A 22,754-nucleotide genomic window follows, 5' to 3' on the forward strand; every position below is an offset into this window, starting at 1 on the left:
ATGGCAGGTAAAACCACACATGGCACCTAACGACATGTTAAAAAGTAAAAATATTGTTTCTATATCTAGAATGGCTTTATGGTATTTAGTCTATAAACACATTTAATATAAATACAAATGCACAAAACTGCAAATGCAAGTTTATGACAAAAAATAGTCTGTAATTTGGCCTTTATTACTCATTTAAAACACGTCTACATTAAAAATTAAATAAAATGAGATAACCTACATTTCTGACAAAATACTGTACCATGGTTACAGTTAGTTACCACAGTAAATCCATGATAAAAGTTGGTGAATTGTTGGTTGAAAAGTATTCTAACTGGATGTTTCTCCTGATTTGCACGTTAGTGTTGTTGATTAAGTCAGCGCTGTTTCAACTGGCTTTAAACTAAATTAAATCACATAGAAATTTGCCGCTTGTACCGGTAAACACATTTGTGAGCTCGTGAGTCGTGCGCTGCGCAGTGCACACAAATAGTACTGTTTTGTTCCGCTTTTGGATTTCGATATAAGAGGAGCTTAAATTTGTTGCACAGCCCTATTTGTTTGAACCGCGAGAGGTGTCTAAGCTTACAATACTCCTACATCCTGCATCATAAATTGCGTCAAAGGATTGCTCATTTGGTGTAAGTCGTTTTACACATTTCTGTGCACGGTCGTCCGCCGGAAGCTATATCTCCGATTGTATTCTTCTGAAAGAAGATAGTCATATACACCTAGGATGGCTTGAGGGGGAGTAAATCATGGAATACTTTTTTTTTTTTGGGTGAACTATCCCTTTAAGTCCATGGCATGAGCGCTGTGTTTCCATACCCTGTATTCCTGAATCCTCCTCTTAGATTCCTCAAGCTGATGCTGGAGGTCCCCAACTATCTCCTTATATTTGGCATAACGTTGTTCCACCATTCCTCTCTGCCTCTGTGACTCCTGAAACCACATAAGCCAACCAAGATATCTGCCTCAGAGGAAAGTCAAATCTTGACCAAAACCTATGACCTATCACCTATGATCCAACCTCGAAATCCTTGAAGTTTTCCAGCAGACTGAGTTTCTCAGGAACTGACTCCAGATGATCCAAGGCCAGCCTGGTGCTCTGAAAAAAAGAATGGTGTTGTTAACCCTTGAAATATTCTGCAGTTTATATTTTGTAGCTGCCGTCAGAGGCAACTCTCATATATTTCAGTTCATAATATGCACTTTACAGTTAAAAGGTCAATAAATATTAATCTTCAAAATAATCATTAGAATAAATAAGTAATATATTTTTTGTTAATATATGTCAATTCATTTCATATTATTCAGCTAAAACCATAGAAAAAGGGGGGAACCTATTTCTTTTTTGTTCCGCTTGGGAATTATTTAATTGCTGCTATCAGGATATTTTTTCCGGTGCACTACATGTAGAAGAGCCACACGAGGTGCTGCACTCGTAACATGTCTGTAAGAGTTACGCCTGTAAGAAGTGCTAAGAAGTTATATTGTCTTTTTGTTTAAGAAGAAACTGTAACCCTCCAAGTTTATTCCTCTTGAGTTAGAGAGGCCAATGAGGTATGTGTTTTATTGTGTTAATTGCTTTGCCGTATGTGAACATGTGTGTTATGTGACCATGTGTTAATGTATAATTAGCCAATTAAGTGTATTTTCTTACGTGTTGAATGTGCACTTTATTTATTCGTTTTGTATGTATTTTTCGTTTATTATTATGTGTAAAACACCACTTTTAGAGGGTTAATTTAAGTTTTACATATTTCCTTTCGTAGCTCTGACGGCATTGTTGGGGCATAAAAAGGGCTGCAAGACTAGAATGTACAAGACATGTTGAAGACTCGTGTCTGAATAAATGCCTCTTAAAACCAAGAACGACCTGAGCCTTTGATTCAACTCGAGGGGAGTAACATATTTATTTCATCTTAGTTTTACCCTATTGCTGTGAGTCAACTGAATGAGTGCATCTCCCAGAAGAGGCAAGGGTCAATTCTTGACACCAGCGTGTTGTTGTGCCAAGCAGTAATGATGTAAATACACGGAACTGTGAGTAAAGGCCGAAGGTTTTCAGGAGCTAATTAAATGTCCGTCAGTCAGCAGTAGCACATAATGGTGATTGATGAGGTAGGTGTCAGATGGCTTATTTTTCAAATTGTATAAATACTGCTGAGTCGATACAGGCGTCAATACTTTTAACAAACGATGGCATATTTCTTAGCCAAGTAATGATTTGTAATTCAGACATTTAACAAAAATCCTTATGCTTTTGCAAATAGTGTACCAAGGTGTGGAAGATTTCAGAAATTTAACTTTGCAGACAGAATTTTGTGTACCAAAGCACAGACAGGGTCTCTGTGTGTCAGCTTTACAATGTAAAATAGATTTGCATTTCAGAAGTGATTTAAAGCCACAAGAAGAATAGTAGTGTAGCTATATATAATGTAGTTCTATGTAAATTAAATGCAGCATAAACAAAGGTAAATAATATCAGAACTTTGTTCTATTCAAACTAAAGTAACACATTTCAGAGGAAAAAAAATAACAACAACTAACTGCATAAGTGTGCTGAACTAATACTTAGATTAACTATTTTCCCACCAGCGTTTTGTTTTTTAAAAAATTGTCTGTTCCTGATCTTTTTTGATCATTTTCACAAAAATGTGGGTGTTTAATAAAAAAAAAAAAAAAAGCAACATTTTGAGCAAAAAGCTGAGAAATCACGTTTTTGTCAAAGACTACATCTGGATCGGATTTAGAACGATGATCAAAACATAGACAGAGTAGATTGAGTCCATCATACCCCCAAAGCTGGCAAAGTCCTATAGCTCATCCTTGGTCAATGTTTCAATCAGTAACATTAAGCAGTTTTGATTTATATGCTGTTTAATGTTGGCGATTGCGTTGTTTTACATATGCATATGATTACATATGATATCACTTGTTTCTGCATCTTCTTCTGCCATGTTTTGATCAGGAGATTCAGTACTCTTTCAGAAGATGTGAGATAGCGTCCCCTAGCGTATTACAATGAAAACATGGAAAGCCGGAAAATCTCATCAATGGCAGGGAAGTGTTTGCTCATAAAAGACTAGATAACTCGTCAATGGCGGGGAAAGAGTTAAGCACCCTTTGTTCGTTATTTTGGATAGCAGTCTATCAAGCTTGGCACATCTTGACTTGGGAATATTTTCCCACTCTTTTTTTGCAAAAACGTTCCAGATCTGTTAAACTACGAGGGCATCTCCTGTGCATGTCCCTCTTCAGGTCCCCCACAGATTTTCTATATGATTCAGGTCTGGGCTCTATCTGGGCAAAGGCCCCAAGGCCAATTATTTCTAAGGGTTCCCCTTTCAGTTCTTTCCCTTAGCGCAAAGTGGAAGTTATGATGATCGTGAATATTCAAACCATTCGCTAGGGATTTTTTCTAGGGCGCTTAACCCCGGGTTATCGTCGTTCTAAACACTACTAGCCAGTTTATGTGCGACGCCTGTGGCCAGCCATGTGCTTCGAGGACGCACCAACAACAACTGTGACAAGATCTGTCGACAGCTCAGACCAACACTATTTCACATGAGCTAGATGGTTAGTTAAATTTTTACATTTTTATGCTTTTCAGTGGCATTGCATATGTTTTAATTTTTACATTAAAGATGCAAAAGTTCTGATAGGATTGATCTTTGTTTTAATGAAACAGCACAGGAATTCAAAGATGGAATTCAAACTCCTTTTGCAGCATCTTAGAAAGAAAAACCACAGACATTTAAAGGACAAAAACATCCATCTGGAACATCTGTATAAGCCATCAATTAAAAACAGTGCATGTGGAAAATAACGTAATTTTGAAACTCTCATGACAGAGATCACCATTCTGGTCAGTTCACTCTGCGCCAGTGGACATGCACCGAAAGGCTGAATTATCTACAAAAGGTTTCAATGGAGTCTGTAAGCAGTTCAAGCTGAATTAATTGTAGAAAATTAACATACACTGGACAAATAAGAATATGACAGATTTATTAAAACACTATGAGGGGGGAATCTTACCATTTCAAGATCTATAACTCGGTCCTGAAAAAAAAAGAAAAAAAGAGAAACAGAAATGACTTTGACTGGACACAGGAAGTTTTGTTTCAGAGATTCCTAGCATTTTTTATTCCACCAGTCAAAAGCAGCATCTGGGAAAATCTAAGGCCAAGTGTAATTACTGACGCTGTGTCCTATTTTCTGGCAGTATGCTGCTGGTTTCTTCTGAGTCCCATTCAGGGGATTGATTCATAATGGACGTAGGATAGCAGGTGTATCTGTAGCGCTGCAGATGTTCCAGATCCCAGTGGGTTTGGTTTGAAAGCATGCAGACAACCAAGGGTAAGATGATGTTATTACATGGCTGCCACATGCAGGACAACTGACGTGCGTGCAGGATTACATAAAGGTTAAGGACAAAGTGTGTGTGTGTGTGTGTGTGTTCCTGGTAAACCCTATGTTGTGGGGTAAACCCTATGTAATGTCCCCACAAGGATGGCAATACCAGAAATCTTTGTCCTAGTGGGGACATTTTTTGGTACCCTTGAGGAAAACAGCTTATAAATCATACTAAATGATGTTTTTTGCAAATGTAAAAAATGCAGAAAGTTTTCTGTGATGGGTAGGTTTAGGGTTAGGGGATAGAATATAGTTTGTACAGTATGAAAATCATTATGTCTATAGAAAGTCCACATAAAACATGGAAACCCAATGTGTGTGTGTATGTATGTATCTACGGTTCTGTTTACACTTGGTATTAAGATATTTTTTGTCGAATGGATCACAAGTAGACAACGCTAAATACAGGTGTAAACGGGGTCTAAAATGTTTTTAATTTGTCCACTTTTGACCACTTCCAGAGGCAGTTGAAAACGCATTCGTGGTCGAATGTGTTCAAACAGCCACAAAAGAACACCTACTCTCCGCCTACTTACCTAAAGCTTAAGCATTGTGGGAAGCGGGCTAGATGGATTTAAACTTTGTCAGCTGAAGACCCAAGTTTGGTTTGAAGACAAAACATATCAAGCACAATGTACTCTCACCATTCCTGATTTCTAACGCGCACTCACCACGTTTGGTGTGGTCTTGTGGCTGTCAGAGCAGAAACAAAAGCTGATGCTCTCAGTTTGTTTTTCCATTGTCTCCAGGCGCATTCATATGTAAATTCCGCACGTTTATTTCGTCTATTAGATCAAAAGATCTAAAAAAAAAAAAAAAAAAAAAAAACATACATACATACATTTACTCACCCATAGACCCTCCCTTTTGAAGAAATCAGGACAGAAGTGGTTGAAAGTGGACAAAAGAGACAGATTAAAACACCAGGTGTTAACTGGTATATGTCTCCCTCGTCTACTAATCTGATCGACCAAAACACAAATTACACACCAGGTGTAAACAGGGCCTAAGAGTGCAATATTCATACAAACTCTTTTACACTGACCTGAAGATTTCTCATCTCTTCTTCTTTCTTGCGGCCATTTTCAAGAAGACCTGGAAGACAATAGTAACGAGCATTGATATTGAAAAGTCATCAAATAAATCATTTACTCACACTCCAAACTTGAGACTTTTTCTTCCATGGAACACAGGAGAATATTGGATGAATTTATATTATTAATTGATATATATATATATATATATATGTGAGTGTATTTTCCCCGATATTTAAGCATTTTACCATAATCGGATATCGGTTTTGTAATATCGGATTTACCGCCATCTTGTGGGTGTTTTGAGAATTGCGCACAGGATCGCCATTACAGCGCATCTGAAGGGAGACGAGACAACTGCGTGCAAAGGTAAAGTATACTTACCTGCTTTGCTGTAATTAGTAAACTTTATTTAACATAACAGCCATTAATGCACAAATTAGATGTGTTACATAAATGCCTGAAATGTAGCTAGTTTATGCAGCTTGTCTCTAAGAAATAGAGACAAGCTCACGGAGTCACGCAAGATAATCCGTCATGTCCTGTCCCAACAAAGATGTAACTTCGCATGAATTAAATAATACAGCCATGAATGAGCACATGTTGGAAATAAAAATGCTGAATTTAATTCTCTCTCTGTTGTCTATGCTCATCATTAGTCTCGTGAAGTCGTCTGCATTTTGCTGTTCATTCAGCGGGTTGATGCTCAGGAAATGCTCCAGCACGGCCACCGCATGTAACATTTAACAAGATTCACTTCTTTAAAACACCGTAATTATATAAACATTTACTATATAACCAATAATTCGCTAATAAACATCCAAGTAACTCTATGGAAATTAATTATTATCTCCGCAAGCGATCGCAGTTTGAGTCCTGTGTAAATGCATAGATAAACAGTGCTTTGTCAGCAGATATTTCATAATCCAGAACGACAAAAACATTATTAATAATTCTGAAATAACATACCAGATGAGAAATGCAATAAAATACGATGTTTTGTTTGTTATATTCCAGTATTCCAGAGAATATTCAGTTATTTAACATTATCCAGCGAATTATTCTTCACTCTTTAGCCTATTAAACAGCTTATAAATCTACTAAAACTGTAGTTTAAAATGAAATATTACATTTCTGCAAAGTTGATATGACTCCTGTCTTTAATTTATTTTCTCCATTTGAAAACATTAGACATTCTACATTTATTTTGCTTATTGTTAACATTAGGTTTGCTGCTGATGCTTTTTATAAATAAAATTATTTTTGTAATATGAAGATTAAAATTAACATGAAAGACTACTAATTTTCAACACTTTGTTTTAAGATGACTGAAAGATTACACTATTAGAATTACTTTTATGTGCTTTATTTATTTTACCTGTTTTTTTTTTTTGTTTTTTGTTTTTTAAACAAAAACAGTTTAGTAACGGTGCACTTTTTTATTTTTTGCACTTTCAGACTCCTCTATTTATTGGTGTATAAATAAGATTTGTTTTGTTTTCTATGCAAGGAGGGAGTGATTGTTATAAATAAAATGGTTTGTTCAGTTCAGTGGTGTTGTAATCGTGTCAAAAACAGAAGTATAACAGTAAATAAATATTGATTCTGCATATCAGTTATCAGGCACATAAACACACAAATTATTGGTATTGGTACTAAAAAAAAAATCAATATCGGTCCATCACTAATATGTATATACACACACACACACACACACACCGATCAAGCATAACATTATGACCACCTTCCTAATACTGCGTTGGTCCCCCTTTTGTTGCCAAAACAGCCCTGACCCGTCGAGGCATGGACTCCACTAGACCCCTGAAGGTGTGCTGTGGTATCTGGCACCAAGATGTTAGCAGGAGATCCTTTAAGTCCTGTAAGTTGCGAGGTGGGGCCTCCATGGATCGGACTTGTTTGTTCTGCACTTCCCACAGATGCTCGACTATGACCCCATTAACACCATCCCCACAGTCAAGCACAGAGGTGGAAACATTATGCTTTGGGGCTGTTTCTCTGTTAAGGGTACAGGACGACTTCACCGCATTGAGGGGCCGATCAATGGGTCAATGTACCATAAAATCTTGGACGAGAACCTCCTTCCCTCAGCCAGAAAACTGAAGATGGGTCGTGCATGGATGGGTCTTCCAGCATGACAATGAACCAAAACATACCACCAAGAAAACAAAGTGGCCTAGCCAGTCACCAGACCTTAATCCTATAGAAAATCTGTGGAGGGAGCTAAAACACTGAGGGTGTACTCACACTAGGTGATCTGAACCGTGCTTGTGTGTGTTTGACCCCCAAAATCTGGTTCATTTGACTAGTGTGATCGCTCCGTACCGTGCCTGGGCGCAGTTCGTTTAACCGTCCCTGGCCCGCTTGGAAGAGGTAGGCCAGAGCACGGTTAATTAATTTAAAGTTGCAGCCCGTAAGTTTTGCCTCTTTGTCACCATCTCTGTTTGAAACCTGCAAATGCAGTTGTTTGCAGAATTATCATTTTTACATGGGTTGTGCCTTGGCACGACTCCTCAGAGCAGATGAATCTAATGTTTGCTGTCAGTCACCACAACGGTGTGGATACTGTACTTCAGAATCACAGATTGCAGTCTTGAAGTATGACCAAAGTAAGAATTTTCATCAAAAAATGTCATCTGAACAAGTAAGTAACATGTCTGCCACTTTTGTTCTGACCAACTGAGGGAAAAAAAAGCATTACAGTAAATCGCGCTGCCAATTTATAAACCTTTATACAGTGTGTTTTTTCTGAATTTTTTGATTGATATTCTGTCTCTATCCATTAAAATAAACCTACCATAAACTGTTGATTTGAACTGTTGTCATACGCAGTTGAGGTAGTGAACGCAGTGCAGGCTTCCTGTTCCATGTTTCCGTTTCCAGCTCCTGCATCAGCATTACATGCATGCGTCATGCTGTTCACGTGTACAGCGTCAGCCAATACTGAGCCGGCGTTCAGACGTAAACACGGAAGCCTGTACTGCGTTCACTACGTCAACTGCATATGACAACAGTTCAAATTGTTAAATAAAGTCGTTATTTTGTTTTTGCGCACAAAATGTATTGTCGTCGCTCCGTAACATTAAGGTTGAACCACTGTAGTCACGTTGACTATTTTAATGAGGTCTTTAATACCTTTCTGGACCTCAAAAGGTGCAATGATGTTGCTTGCCTATGTGTGGTTCAGAAACCCTCAGATTTCATCAAAAATATCTTAATTTGTGTTCCGAAGATGAACGAAGGTCTTACGGGTCTGGGACAACATGAGGGTAAGTACTTAAAGGGGTAGTTCATCTTCTTTTAGACAAACACAATCAAAGACATATTTAAAAATATCCTTGCTCTCGAAAGATTTATAATGGTAGAGAATGGGGGGCCTGTTTTGAAGACAAAAATAAATGCATCCATACATCATAAATACAATCCATAAGGCTCCAGGGGGTTAATAAAGGCCTTCTGAAACAAAGCAATGAGTTTTTGTAAGAAAAACATCCATATTTAAAACTTTATAATCTAAAATAACTAGCTTATACAGATGGCACTCAACCAGAATGCGTTTTTTGTTGCCGCGGGTACCGTCGCGGTTTGTGGCTGGAAATTAATTTCTGCTCGACCACTAAAGAAGTGCTTTAACCATAGATTTTCACGTTATGGAGTGGATGTATCACAGCTCGTTTTCACGAGCAGCAGTAAACTGCACCATGTGGAGATTAAAAAAAATACTATCAATAGGATTTTTAAAAATCACATGCCCACCACAAAGTAAATGTAAGCATGCGTGTACGCATTTGCTGTTTAGAATGAATTCAAGTCAAGTCATCTTCATTTATATAGCGCTTTTCACAATACAGATTGTTTCAAAGCAGCTTCACAGTGATAATAGGAAAATTGAAAGAGATTGTTTTAGCTTTATAGCAGCTCTAAGAAAATATTATCAAGCTAAAGTAGGTTTTTGATTGAATTACTTCAGTTGTAAAAATTGTTAATTATTAACTTAGGGGCCAATTAAATGACACCTTTCCTACTGAAAACCAAAGACCTTTAATGCATACTTGCTATAGGTTTGAGCATTTGAATGTGTATGTGTGCAGACGCTTGGTCTTTTTTACAAAGTGATATTGCCAAATTACTTGTCTGGTCCACATAATACAGAAAAATTAGTTGTGTCCACGGATCTATGCGGATCTATATCTGGAATAATTTTGATAACGTTTTATCTATAAAGGGAAGGAGGCCTTTGCAGGGGATAGTTAAGTTGACACTTCAGGGCTGCGTTTTCATCATGTCTAGGCGCAGGTCCTTCATCTCAGATCTGGCAGACTACGGTAAACCTCGGGATAAACAGAGAGAGACTAATATTAGCGTAGACGGCATTCTTCTAATGATGTAGCGAGTGCATCAGGTGTTATGGGAAGTGTTCCCAGTTCCGGCTGACCTAATTTATGCATCCTAACAATTTACATGATTTGAATTATAGAAGTAGATAGTGTGTTATGTGTATGACAGGTTAAAGAGATGTGTTTTCAGTCTAGATTTAAACTGACAGAGTGTGTCTGCTTCCCGAACAATGCTAGGAAGACTGTTCCAAAGTTTAGGTGCTAAAAACGAAAAGGATCTACCGCCTGTGTTTGATTTTGATATTCTAGGTATTATCAACTGTCTGAATTCTGAGATCGCAATAGACGTGAAGGACTATAATGCATTAAGAGCTCGCTCAGGTACTGGGGAGCTAAACCATTTAGTGCTTTGTAAGTAATTAGCAAGATTTTAAAATATATACAATGTTTAATAGGGAGCCAATGCAGTGTTGACAGAACCGGGCTAATATGGTCATACTTCCTGGTTCTAGTAAGAACTCTAGCTGCTGCGTTTTGGACCAGCTTTAGTTTGTTTATCAGATGAGCAGGGCAACCACCCGGTAGAGCGTTACAGTAATCTAGCCTTGGGGTCATGAACGCATGAACTAACTGTTCCGCATTCGTCATTGAGAGCATATGTCGTAGCTTAGATAGATTTTTAAGATGGAAGAATGCGGTTTTACAGATGCTAGAAATGTGGCTTTCAAATGAAAGACTGGTATCAAAGTGCACACCCAGGTTCCTAACTGATGACAAATACTTAACAGAGCAGCCATCAAGTGTTAGACAGTATTCTAGGTTATTATGTGCAGAAGTTTTTGGTCCAATAATTAAAATCTCTGTTTTTTCTGTATTTAGTAGTAGGAAATTACTAGTGATCCAATTTTTTTTATCAGCTATGCATTCCGTTAATTTTTTGAATTGGTAAGTTTCGTCAGGGCGCAAAGAAATATAGAGCTGAGTATCATCAGCGTAACAGTGAAAACTAACGGCAGGCTTCCTAATGATATCTCCCAATGTACAGAGTGAAAAGCAACAGTCCCAGTACTAAGCCTTGCGGTACTCCATATTGAACTTATGATCGATATGACATCTCTTCATTTACTACTACGAACTGATAACAGTCAGATAAGTATGATTTGAACCATGCCAATGCAATTCCACTAATGGCAACATAATTTTCGAGTCTATTCAAAAGAATATTGTGGTCGATAGTGTCATAAGCAGCACAGAGATCTAGTAACACTAATAGAGAGATAATACTCAGCTGATGATACTCAGCTCTATATTTCTTCGCACCCTGACAAAACTTACCAATTAACAAAATTAACGGAATGCATAGCTGATATAAAAAATTGGATGACCAGTAATTTCCTACTAATAAATTCAGAAAAAACAGAGATTCTAATTTTTGGACCAAAAACTTCTTCACGTAATAACCTAGAATACTGTTTAACACTTGATGGCTGCTCTGTTAAGTCTTTAGGAACCTGGGTGTGCTCTTTGATACCAATCTTTCATTTAAAAGCCATGTTTCTAGCATCTGTAAAACTGCATTCTTCCATCTTAAAAATATATCTAAACTACGACATATGCTCTCAATGACAAATGCAGAACAGTTAGTTCATGCGTTCATGACCTCAAGGCTAGATTACTGTAATGCTCTACTGGGTGGTTGCCCTGCTCGCTTGATCAATAAACTACAGCTCGTACAAAATGCAGCAGCTAGAGTTCTTATTAGGAAGTATGACCATATTAGCCCAGTTCTGTCAACACTGCATTGGCTTCCTGTTAAACATCGTATAGATTTTAAAATCTTGCTAATTACTTACAAAGCACTAAATGGTTTAGCTCCCCAGTACCTGAGTGAGCTCTTAATGCATTATAGTCCTTCACGTCTATTGTAATCTCAGAATTCAGGCCAGTTGATAATACCTAGAATATCAAAATCAACAGCAGGCAGTAGATCCTTATCCTATTTGGCACCTAAACTCTGGAACAATCTTCCTAGCATTGTTCGGGAAGCAGACACACTCTGTCAGTTTAAATCTAGACTAAAAATGCAATTCTGATCTAGTTATCACTTTTCTCTAAGGTGAGTTAGTACCTCTTTTCTCTGATTGGATGTCTTTGAGGAGCCGATCCTGCAGGGTAATGCGGTCCAGGAGGCTCTGCAGTTCTGAGTCTCTGCTTTGCTTCAGTGCTTTCATCTGCTCCTTGTGCTGCTGCAGTGTCCTCCTCAACCTCCTCTCACTGGATTCACGCTCACGCACCTCCTCGCACAGCCACTGGAGCTTTGTCTGAACAAACACAGAGACAATACATATACACATCTGCAACACAATAATATGTACAACTGTATTACAAGAAATGTAAGAACTTCTGAAATAGGAGTGTCTCTCCAACTTCTGCATGATACACATCACGACTCGTGATATAATAACTACTTGTCATAAAAACAAACCCTCTGGTCCTCTTCGGTCAAAAATGACCGAAAAATCTTCATCGGAATGGGTGGACACTTGGTGACTATTGTCACATTAGCTATGTGAACACACACAAAAAAATCATAGACATGATTCGGATATGTTAAAGGGTTGGGAAAAAAAAATAGTCACACTTCTTCGCGGTCAAAAATGGCCAAGATATTAAATGAACGTTAAATACGAAAAAATACAAAAACTCAGAGCATTTTTTGGTGGTACAAACTACAAATCAGCAACTGTGCAGAAAAAAAGTGCACAGCAATGAAGGGGTGACACTTTAAAATGTCAAGAGTGCAAAATAGACACATCCACATTTTCACACACTCCCTCACACACACAACACACTATTATACACACGCAAATGAACTGGTGTGCCTGTAACAGTATGGTAAAATTGAGCCAAAAGACTCAAATAAGAGGTTGAAATCAGATCAGACCCAGATTTATTAAGCTGTGCTAAAACATACCTGTTCATTTTTTTTTACATTTTTATTGAATTTTGATTTTATGTGTAACAAAATATCCTCCTCTGTGTTCAGGTTTGACTGTAAAACTGCAAAAACTGACACTTCAAATCAACATTTTAAACAAACAAACAAACAAAAATATATATATATAAACCTTAACAAAAAGTAGTCTTTGAGAATGTCTAAATATAAATCCAAATCCACAATTTAATAAAAATAAGTTTGTATGTCTAAAAACCATTAGAGAATTTATAAGAAAACAAAAAATTGTATTTTAAATGCCTTGGGCCCTATTTTAATGATCTAAGAGCATGGTCTGAAGCGCATGGCGCAGGTGCACTTAGGGCATGTCCGAATCCTCTTTTGCTAGTTTAATGTTGGAAAAAATGGTTGGCACGCCAGGCACATGGTCCAAAAGGGTTATACCTAGTCTCTTAATGAGTCATGGGTGTGTTTTGGGCGTAACATGCAATAAACCAATCAGAGTCTCATCTCCTATTCCCTTTAAAAGACAGGTGCGCTTGCACCATAGCGGATTCACTATTTACATGGCCGAATATACAAGCAGAAAGACTGAACACTTCTCCAGAGATGAATCCTTATATTTTTAATATTTAAAAATATTTGTGTGCTGCTGTGTGTCCCTGTGTGTGTAACAAGCAGAGTGTACATGCGTTGTGCACCCACTTATAGACGCATATTACTAACACGCCCTTTAAATAAAAATAAAAAAATAATAAAAAAATTAAAAAATACTGCGCCATTGACTTTAGACCAGGTTTTTGTTGGTCAATGGTTTTCAGTTGCTTCAAAATAGCAACGCCACTGAACACACCTCATTTTCAGACCAGCACGCCCATGGGCGAACAGATGGGCGCGAGTGCATTTGCTTTTTAAACAAAGTGGGCGCTGGACGTGAAAATCATAACTGTGTCGGGCTGAAACTATAAAAAAAAAACACTTGCATCGCGTCTGGCATCGCATTGTGCTGTTATGATAGGGCCCCTTGTCTCTATTTTAACATGAAATACTGTTTTAATCGAAAAATAATTTTAAAATATATAAGAAAAAAAATGGTGGTTATTTTCAATGGGGAAAATATCTAATAAACATTGTATAAATATTGCATAGTATCATAAAATTAGGGCTGTCACGATTCCTCGATTAAAAAAAATCATCGATTCTTCCCTTCAATTTACATGTGTAGAATAACCGGCAAAATACCGGAAGTGGCAATTTCCATGGACAAGAATCCATAAGCCGCATTTTTAGACCGTTTTCTAAGGCTGTACGATATTTTAAAACCATTTAAAAACCATACTATAGCATAGCGCTATTGTGAATTCACAAAGGATGCAATTCAACTGAATAAATATATGCCCTGCGGGTTTAATATATATATATGCGCTTTAATTATTTACATGCGTGTAGGTTACGTGCGTCTCACAGCGGCTCCGTTCACAGTAAATGCTGCTCCACATGAACTGTTATCATTTACATGCGTGGAGTGTCTCAAACTCCATCAATGCATGCTGTGAGTTTGGGTTGCTTATAACATTCATCTGGGAAAGCAATGTGTGCCATTTCATCATATTTGTAAGGTAAATTATTTATAAACCTATGCCAACACAAGAGAATACATCAATGTTTCTAAACATGTTCATCGCGATTTCAAAATAAAAGTTTAATCCCTCGCTCTGAGTTTGCATGTTTTGATGTCCACATGCCGTGCTTGAAGTGGAAAAATAAAGGTGCCGGTATCCTGATGCTTGGTTTAAAATGCGTTCCTGAAGAAGGGAGGGCTTGACGGGCTTCCGCACATGTGTGCAACATGTTGGAAGTGCCAGAACGCAAGGAAAACTGGCGGTACGCTAAAGGTAAAAATAGACAAGTGCCGGTACTGTGTACCGGCGTGTACCGGCCTTCTTCAAGCACCATGTCCACATGTTCTTGTTCAAGAAATTGCAGTGGCTATAGTATTTTTATCGTAAAGAAGAGGCCAAATATTAAAGATTAAGTAAACATTTGAATTAAATGTCATTTGGTCAATATTAAACAAGAATTTGATCTGCTGTAAAATGTAACAACACCAGGCCGTTGGCTCCCTCTGCAGGCATTTGTTACAATATATGATGTACATACGATGATTGTTTATATTATGTATATTATGTATTTTAACAGTGTTGTTCTATAAAACTATATGATTATTTGCTTTTGGCACTTTATTTGAACCAAATATTAATGCCTCATTATTGTTATATATGTATTTTAAGTCATTTTAAAGGCTTACCACAAAAATATCCAATTACTTGATTAATCGTCAAAATAATCGTCCGATTACTCATTACCAAAATAATCATTAGTGACAGCCCTACATAAAATACCTTCAATTTAAAACACCTTCATATTAAAATAATAATCAAATAATATTATTGAACAAAAATATATTACATTGGGTTTCTGAAAAACAAAAGTTACATTTCAAGGTTTCGGTCACTTTTGACCATGAAGGAGCCAAGTGTGACCCCTAAACGAAGAGGACCAGAGGTTTAAGAATGTATGCTTATTAAGATTACCTGCGTGATTAATTCAACTGTATGAAATATGATCAACAACTATTATAAAGATAAAAATAGTATTTTTAAGTAATATAAAATTAAACTGGAATTAAAACGTTATAGTAATGCATTAAATATTCATTACAACTCAACAAAATTCAATAAAAATGACTTTATTGTAGCTTTCATATTTTCAGTCAATGTTGGATGGTCTCATGTTAATGTCCCAAGTCTGACTTCCCCTCCACTACCCAATTAGACAGGGTGTTAAACAGGGTGTCTGAATGACATGTATAATAGCCAACACCAGCATTTTCCTATAAATTGTCATTGTAGGCAGATGAAACAATTAATTGGGCTGTTATACAGGATATCTATAACTAATGCTGAAACTAAATTAAAGCTAAACATTTTTTTTTACTAATTTTACAAAAATACACAGAAACAAGATTTATAATTCTATTGGCAGAACTACCTGATGCACACAAACATTAATTAAATGTTAATATTAAATCATTAATATTTATATTTAATAATAAATTAAAATGGATCTATAAAAAATATGACTGTACTCAGAGTATGATTGCATTAGCACTGCAGTACTCCGAAAAACCACAAACTGCCCACTAACGTGACTTTAAAGACCCCATGAAATCAACTTTTGTGGCATGTGAATTAGCTTTGAAGTCATCTATTAGTGAACTCCTATTAGTGAATGTCTGCAGCACTGACTTATAGCAGCTGTACACAACTGCAAACTTACAGTTTTTCTCTGTATTAAAATGGACCAAATATTCTCCATGAACTCTACATTTTTGTCCAATCAAATGCTCTCTAGAATGAGAATGTCCCTCCATTTACTGACTAGAAATAGCAAGAGGCAAACAATGGTTCACAACTGTGATGTACACTAAATGCTAAAGCAGGGCCTTTGATAACCTATCCTTTTTTAATGAAACATATGTCAAGACAGGAAGGAAAACTCTGCTTGTCATTGCTTGTCTGCAAGCCATTTCATGGGGTCTTTAAATGTATTGATGTATACATCAGACACACCACTACAAACAAAAATCAACAACCAACTACACATGCATTTAAATGTGTTAAAATACACACTTTGGAAATAAAACCTGATAAAACATGACATTAAGTCCCTGAGAGCTGGAGGATGTTTCCATCAGTCTATCTGAGACAGTAAAGAACAACAGCTGTGTTAAGATGAATGACATCAGCTAGAGAAATGATCATCAAAAGACGGGCTCAACAACATACCTTAACCTCAGCAAGCCAGCGATGGGAATCCTTTTGCATTCCTGGAGTCAGGGTAATGGCCTACAATACGAAATACACACATGGCGTTATGTTATGTTAGCTGTTTTGCTATACAAATTATGCATGAAAGTCAAAACCAGAAACTTCCATATAACAAGGCACTATGTAAAACTGCACATCTCTTTGATGGAGGTTGAGAAGGAAAAATATTCTGAATTTTTCAGGGTGAGCTTTTTCTGATGCATTCTGAGATGGTGACGTAAATGGTACGATCTGAGATGGATCGTAAAACTCCCAGATCTTGAGTTCCATGGGAAAACCCCACCGCACAAATGAATCACTTTGCGAAACAAGAACGTACGCATTTACAAATTTCTCATTTAGTGCGATGTTGTACGCCTCCAGAACGAGAGATCACAGGAGAGGGCTCTGTAACCTTTATATATATTAAAAAAAAAAAAAAGCAAGTATGTGGAGGTGGATTGTGTTCCCCTGACAGCTCACGCCTGTCACGCCAACAACGTTTGAACACTGCCATGCTGCTTTAGACTGCTGACACAAACACATGATGGGGGAAGGAGGCCATTTTGTCACTTTTTTTTCTTGAATCAAAGGGGGCTTAAAAGGTGTGAACGATACAGAAGAATGCTAAAGACTGGAATATAACATGGATGTTGACAGCTCGAGCTGAGAGCAAAGAAAGTGTAGTTAAAAAAGCTTTGAGAAACAAGTACAGACAACCTGCAAGAAGCAGGGAGTGACTTCACAGCTCAGAGAGGAGACTTCTGTTCATGTGGGGGGTGAACACTTAGCACTATAAGAGCTCATCTTTATTAATATATACACTCAGCGGTTCTTTGGGGTGGTTGAGGTGCTATATAGCACCACTGCCATACAAAGAAACCATTAAGCCCATGTATAGTTCTTTAAAGTTTCTCTAACTCTCTCTTATGGTGATGATACACAGGGAAACTTTTTGAGCAATGTTGCCGGGCAATTTTGCTGAGTGATGTTGCTTGGGCACTTTCCCATTGAGAATGGGCAACAAATTTCGATCTAAAGTATCCAGATAGAAATCTGTTGCCCATTCTCAATGGGAAAGTGCCCAAGCAACATCCCTTGGCAAAACTGCCTGGCAACATTGTTCAAAAAGTTGCCCTGTGTATCATGACCTTTAGTCTCTTAGTTTAGTTGGGGAAAGGATAAAAAAAACGACATTAAAATACACTGTAAAAAAAAAAAAAAAAAAAAAAAAAACGTAAAATGCATGGCAGCACAGGGTGCCAAACGTTTACTTTTAATGAAATAACGGTAAAAGATAGCTAAAAAAGAAATGGTCAATGACTGGCAGAAGTGTCTGTCAAACAAAAACTAAAATTAAGGTAAAATGTCCTAATTCATATCATAGTTTTTATTTTATTTTATGTTTTACAAAAACAGTTACTTTACAGGTATTTCCTGGATTAATACTGTGAAACATTCTCTGTCAAACTCTTGCAGTTAACCATTAGCTAACAACAGCACACATGCATGAGCTAATGTAACTATCACTGCAGCATAACATCGTTTCTTCTTCTTGTGGACTGAAGCACAGGCTCTACTCTTCAGCAGAATGGTAACCTCAAACAAAAATGGTGCTAAATAGTACTAAATGTGGTTCATTGTAATCATAGGGTAACCACTTTAAAGGAACACTCCACTTTTTTTTTGAAAATAGGCTCATTTTCCAACTCCCCTAGAGCTAAACAGTTTCCAACTCCCCTAGAGTTTTACCGTTTTCGAATCCATTCAGCCGATCTCCGGGTCTGGCGGTACCACTTTTAGCATAGCTTAGCATAGTTCATTTAATCTGATTAGACCGTTAGCATCTCGCTCAAAAATGACTAAAGAGTTTCGATATTTTTCCTATTTAAAACTTGACTCTTCTGTAGTTACATCGTGTACTAAGACTGACGGAAAATGAAAAGTTGCGATTTTCTAGGCCGATATGGCTAGGAACTATACTCTCATTCCGGCGTAATAATCAATGAACTTTGCTGCCGTACCATGGGTCTAATCAGATTCAATGAACTATGCTAAGCTATGCTAAAAGTGGTACCGCCAGACCCGGAGATTGGCTGAATGGATTCAAAAACGATAAAACTCAACTGTTTAACTCTAGGGGAGTTGTAAAATGAGCCTATTTTCAAAAGAAGTGGAGTGTTCCTTTAAGTGCTATATAGCACCTATCTTTAAAGGTTCTAGACACCACCTTTGTCAAATGGCGCTATGTAGAACCATAAGAGTCTCATGTGGGGGCCCTGGAATATTTCCGTATAGGGGGGCCTTGGGGGCAAAACGGTTGAGAACCACATTATGTTCAGGAAATACACTGTAAAAAAAGAAATAAATAACTGATTTTTTTCTGGTTGTTTTATTTTAAATTGTAGTCAAAACTCTGTAAAATCATCTCTAAATTAACAAATCAGCTGTTATTTTAAGTATTATGACATTAATGAAAAATTACAGTAATTCAAATTTTTTTATTCAGAAATTACTGTATTTGTATACAGTATTTTTCTGTTTCCTAAATTACATACAAATTTATATAAAATTACAAAAATAATCTGTAATACAATAACAAAACAGATTATAAAATGGTCAAATGACTGGCAGCAACAGGTGCCAAACTACACCATAAAATTAAAGTAAAATCTTTTTTAATTTAAATTTTAATTTTTCTTATTTAAAATTTAAATAAGCTGAAAACACTCATGACTGGCAGCAACAGAATATTAAACACTAACAGATCTCTTGATCTCAGCATCTTCACTTATTACAGTCCGATTTGACTATTTCTCTCATACGAAACTTCTTAATGAGAATTAAAAGAGGTTTAGATGTTGATGTTTTATTGAAAATAATAAAGTTTGAAGTCACCGTTATGGAGGTAAGTGTTTGCTTTAGTTGGGCTCTTGACCCTTTTCTCTGGCTGCTGTACTTGTGTTTTTCTAAGCACATTTGTTATAGCAAAGTTGCCAGAAAAAATTCGATCAGATGACGTTGTTTACTTATTGATGATTATACAATCATCATCTCATGTCCTGATTCACTGATCTCATCCATAGTCTAGTCTCCAATTCATTATATAGAAAAGTGTTTACAGCTGTGTCTTTTAGACTCGCACAAACATCAAGAATCAGTGTGTGAACCTCACAAATGGTGACAATCAACAAAAAGCTTTTTTTGTGACTTTAGTAGCTTGTTTTGTGACATTCAGAATTGATCTGAATATTTTTGACTGTTACCATTGTTGAGATTCATACAATGAATCTTGAATTTTGTGTGAGTGTACATGATCCTGTCCAAATAAATTCTGCATAATGACTTAAATCTTTCAAAATATCAAACCAGGACAGGATTTTATGCAGTATAATATGGCTACAATCAAGTGAAATTAATCAATCCAAATACTATATTCACAGATTAGACTCTGGATGAGATCAGTGAATCAGGTCACTCCATGATGACTGAATCATCATCAATAAGTAACCAACTTCAACAAACCAGAATTTCTCTTGCATCTTTTGTTATAACAAATATGCTTTAGAAACACACAGCTACAGCAGCCAGAGAAAAAACTGATGTTAAAAAGTCAAGGGCCCAGCTAAAGCAAACACTGACCTCTATAACGGTGACTTCAAACTTTATTATTTTCAATAAAACATCAACATCTAAACCTCTGTTAATTCTCATTAAGAAATTTTGTATGAGAGAAATAAAGTAATAAACAAAAATAAACTGGACTGTAATAAGTGAAGATGCTGAGATCTAGAGAGATCTGTTAGTGTTTAATATTCTGTTGCTGCCAGTCATGTGTTTTTAGCTTTTAAATAAGAATAAAGACATTTTTACAGTGAAGGTGTTTGATAATAATAACTCAGGAAATAACTGTAAAATAACAATGTTTTCAGCTTATTTAAGGAGATTTTACAGTCGTTGCTGCCAGTCATTTGACCATTTTATCATATAACTGTTTTGTTATTGTATTAACTACACATTATTTTTGTAATTTTAAATACATTTGTATGTAATTTAAGAAAAAAGAAAATACTGTATAAAAATCGTGATTTACTGTAATTTGTCATAAATGTCATAATACTTAAAATAACAACCAAGTTGTTAATTGAGAGATAATTTTACTTAGTTTTGACTACAACTTAAAATTTTCTTTTTTTTTTTTTTTACAGTGTACAGTGTATTTCCTGAAGATAACATGGTTCTCAACATTTTTGCCCCCAAGGCCCCCCATAGGGTAATATTCCAGGGCCCCCACATGAGACTCAGTTCATTTCTCAGAGAGAAATGGTTCTACATAACACCATTTGACAAAGGTGCTGTATAGAAACATTAAAGATTGGTGTTACATAGCACTTAAAGTGGTTCCCCTATTCAAGCCAATGAACCACTTTTAGTGCTATTTAGCATCATTTTTGTTTAGAATGAAGATAAATCAAACAAGGTTTGATTTGTAGCTCTTTAAAATGATTTGTAATCTTTAAGTAAAATAACTTACACCAGTTACACCAGTCAATTAGAAACTGCCATTAAGTTAAGGGTCAATAGCAGAGAACTATGGCACCAATGACATCATAGGGCACATGCCAACATGCCGTTTGTAGCATGTCAAGATTGCATTCATACTACACATACTTTATAAGTCAAAAAGTAAGTTCTTTGTAAAAAGCAGTACATACTCTACACAAATTTGGATGCAGCTTTTACTATAGTATAACAATTGTTTTTTGTAGTGTACTGTAGTGTGTGTGTTTGTGGGTACTTCAAGCTTGGTGGCTGAGTCTTTTGACAAGAACTGGCAGGCTGAGTCAATTTGAGCTCCTACGGCATCGAAGATAGACTCCTGCTCTGTCTGGAGGCCCGTGACCCTCTCACGCAGCTCCACCATGGAGTGTTCTGCAGTCTGCCGCCTATCCTCCTCCCTCTCTGCTAAATTCACCTACACAGGAAACATTAAGCAAACATCCGAGACACTAAGATATGTGTGCACTGCTGGCACAACAGTGCCCAGCTATTGAGAAAAAGACCCTAACATGTGTCCAGTGTGATCTAACCTCTTTTATTGCTGTAGGCTAATCATTATATAGTTACCATTGTGTAAAAGACTAATTAAAAAAATTACATATTGGTATTGCATGTAGGAATACAAAAGCACAAATACAAAAATAATCTGTATCATATTGGTTGTGATCAGCGAAAATGTGGGTGAAAATCAACTGTGGCAAGTAACATTTAACAACTTGTTAGTCAATTTGGCAAGTTATGATTCATAAAATATGTCCTCTAAAGGCCGGGACACACCAAGCCATCAGGCAATGTCAGGTAGTTCTTGAGCGTCAGTCAGCTTAGTTTTTTGGGCTGATTCAACATGTAGAAGCAGCATCGGACATCGTGAGAGAGAGAACAATGATTGGCTGTTCAGTTTAGCGAACGAATCAGTGCACAAGAATAAAAGCAAAACTGATGAAAGCCAGCAAAGTCGTCAAAACGGTACAGACAGAAGGCTGTTATAATTTTACATCATCTTACCTGAGCATTCAAATGCGCGAATATTTTCATAATAACATGAGCCGACTGTAATGAATAAAGTGATTAGTGTGATTGATATTCAAAATGGTAAACAAGCGCTGCTTGGTTTACGGTTTATATACCTGCAGTCCTAGTTTCGATTTCCCTTTTTGAATGATGAATATAGACTATTGATTCCTGCTAATATACACAGATATTTACTTACACGCAGGCGCAGAACACACATGCTAGTTGACAGTTGCCTTTAATCCTTTTGGTGTGTTCAAGTGCAGCTTTTTGGCCAAGACGCATCCAATCGTCGCCACTATTTCAAATTCAAATTTGCTTTATTGGCATGACTTACACAGTATTGCCAAAGCAGTGGCCATTACAATGAACAAATAATGATTATTTAATGCATAAACATATAAATATACATACAAGAAATAACAACAACAACAAAAAAAGAATAAGACAATGTAAAAAAAAAAAAAAAACTGTACAAACATTAAGAATATTTCTGATTCTAGTTTTGTCCACTGGTTGCTGTCTCTCTTAGATTGTGGCAAGCTGTTACGTATTTTGCTGC

General features: G+C 36.6%; 1 protein-coding gene across 9 annotated transcripts in view; it reads right to left on the reverse strand.

Annotated features, from left to right (window-relative positions):
• Positions 1 to 22,754, reverse strand: part of LOC127502722 (centrosomal protein of 128 kDa) — a 128,809-nt gene that overhangs the window by 5,767 nt on the left and 100,288 nt on the right. For 5 of the 9 annotated variants that reach the window (XM_051875986.1, XM_051875982.1, XM_051875984.1 and 2 more), the window contains exons 16-22: positions 21,420 to 21,596; positions 16,601 to 16,660; positions 11,925 to 12,117; positions 5,453 to 5,502; positions 4,030 to 4,053; positions 1,019 to 1,096; positions 817 to 930 (exon numbers count right to left, since the gene is read on the reverse strand). In XM_051875986.1, coding sequence (XP_051731946.1) covers positions 817 to 930; positions 1,019 to 1,096; positions 4,030 to 4,053; positions 5,453 to 5,502; positions 11,925 to 12,117; positions 16,601 to 16,660; positions 21,420 to 21,596 — 696 coding nt within the window. Of the gene's footprint in view, positions 1 to 816; positions 931 to 1,018; positions 1,097 to 4,029; positions 4,054 to 4,119; positions 5,210 to 5,452; positions 5,503 to 7,185; positions 9,791 to 11,924; positions 12,118 to 16,600; positions 16,661 to 21,419; positions 21,597 to 22,754 lie in introns of those variants that run through there. The other 4 variants (XR_007926907.1, XM_051875987.1, XM_051875985.1 and 1 more) reach the window with 4 other exon arrangements.

This window comes from Ctenopharyngodon idella, chromosome 20 (genome assembly GCF_019924925.1).
Source record: "Ctenopharyngodon idella isolate HZGC_01 chromosome 20, HZGC01, whole genome shotgun sequence".
In the NCBI taxonomy this organism is placed as follows: Eukaryota; Metazoa; Chordata; class Actinopteri; order Cypriniformes; family Xenocyprididae; genus Ctenopharyngodon; species Ctenopharyngodon idella.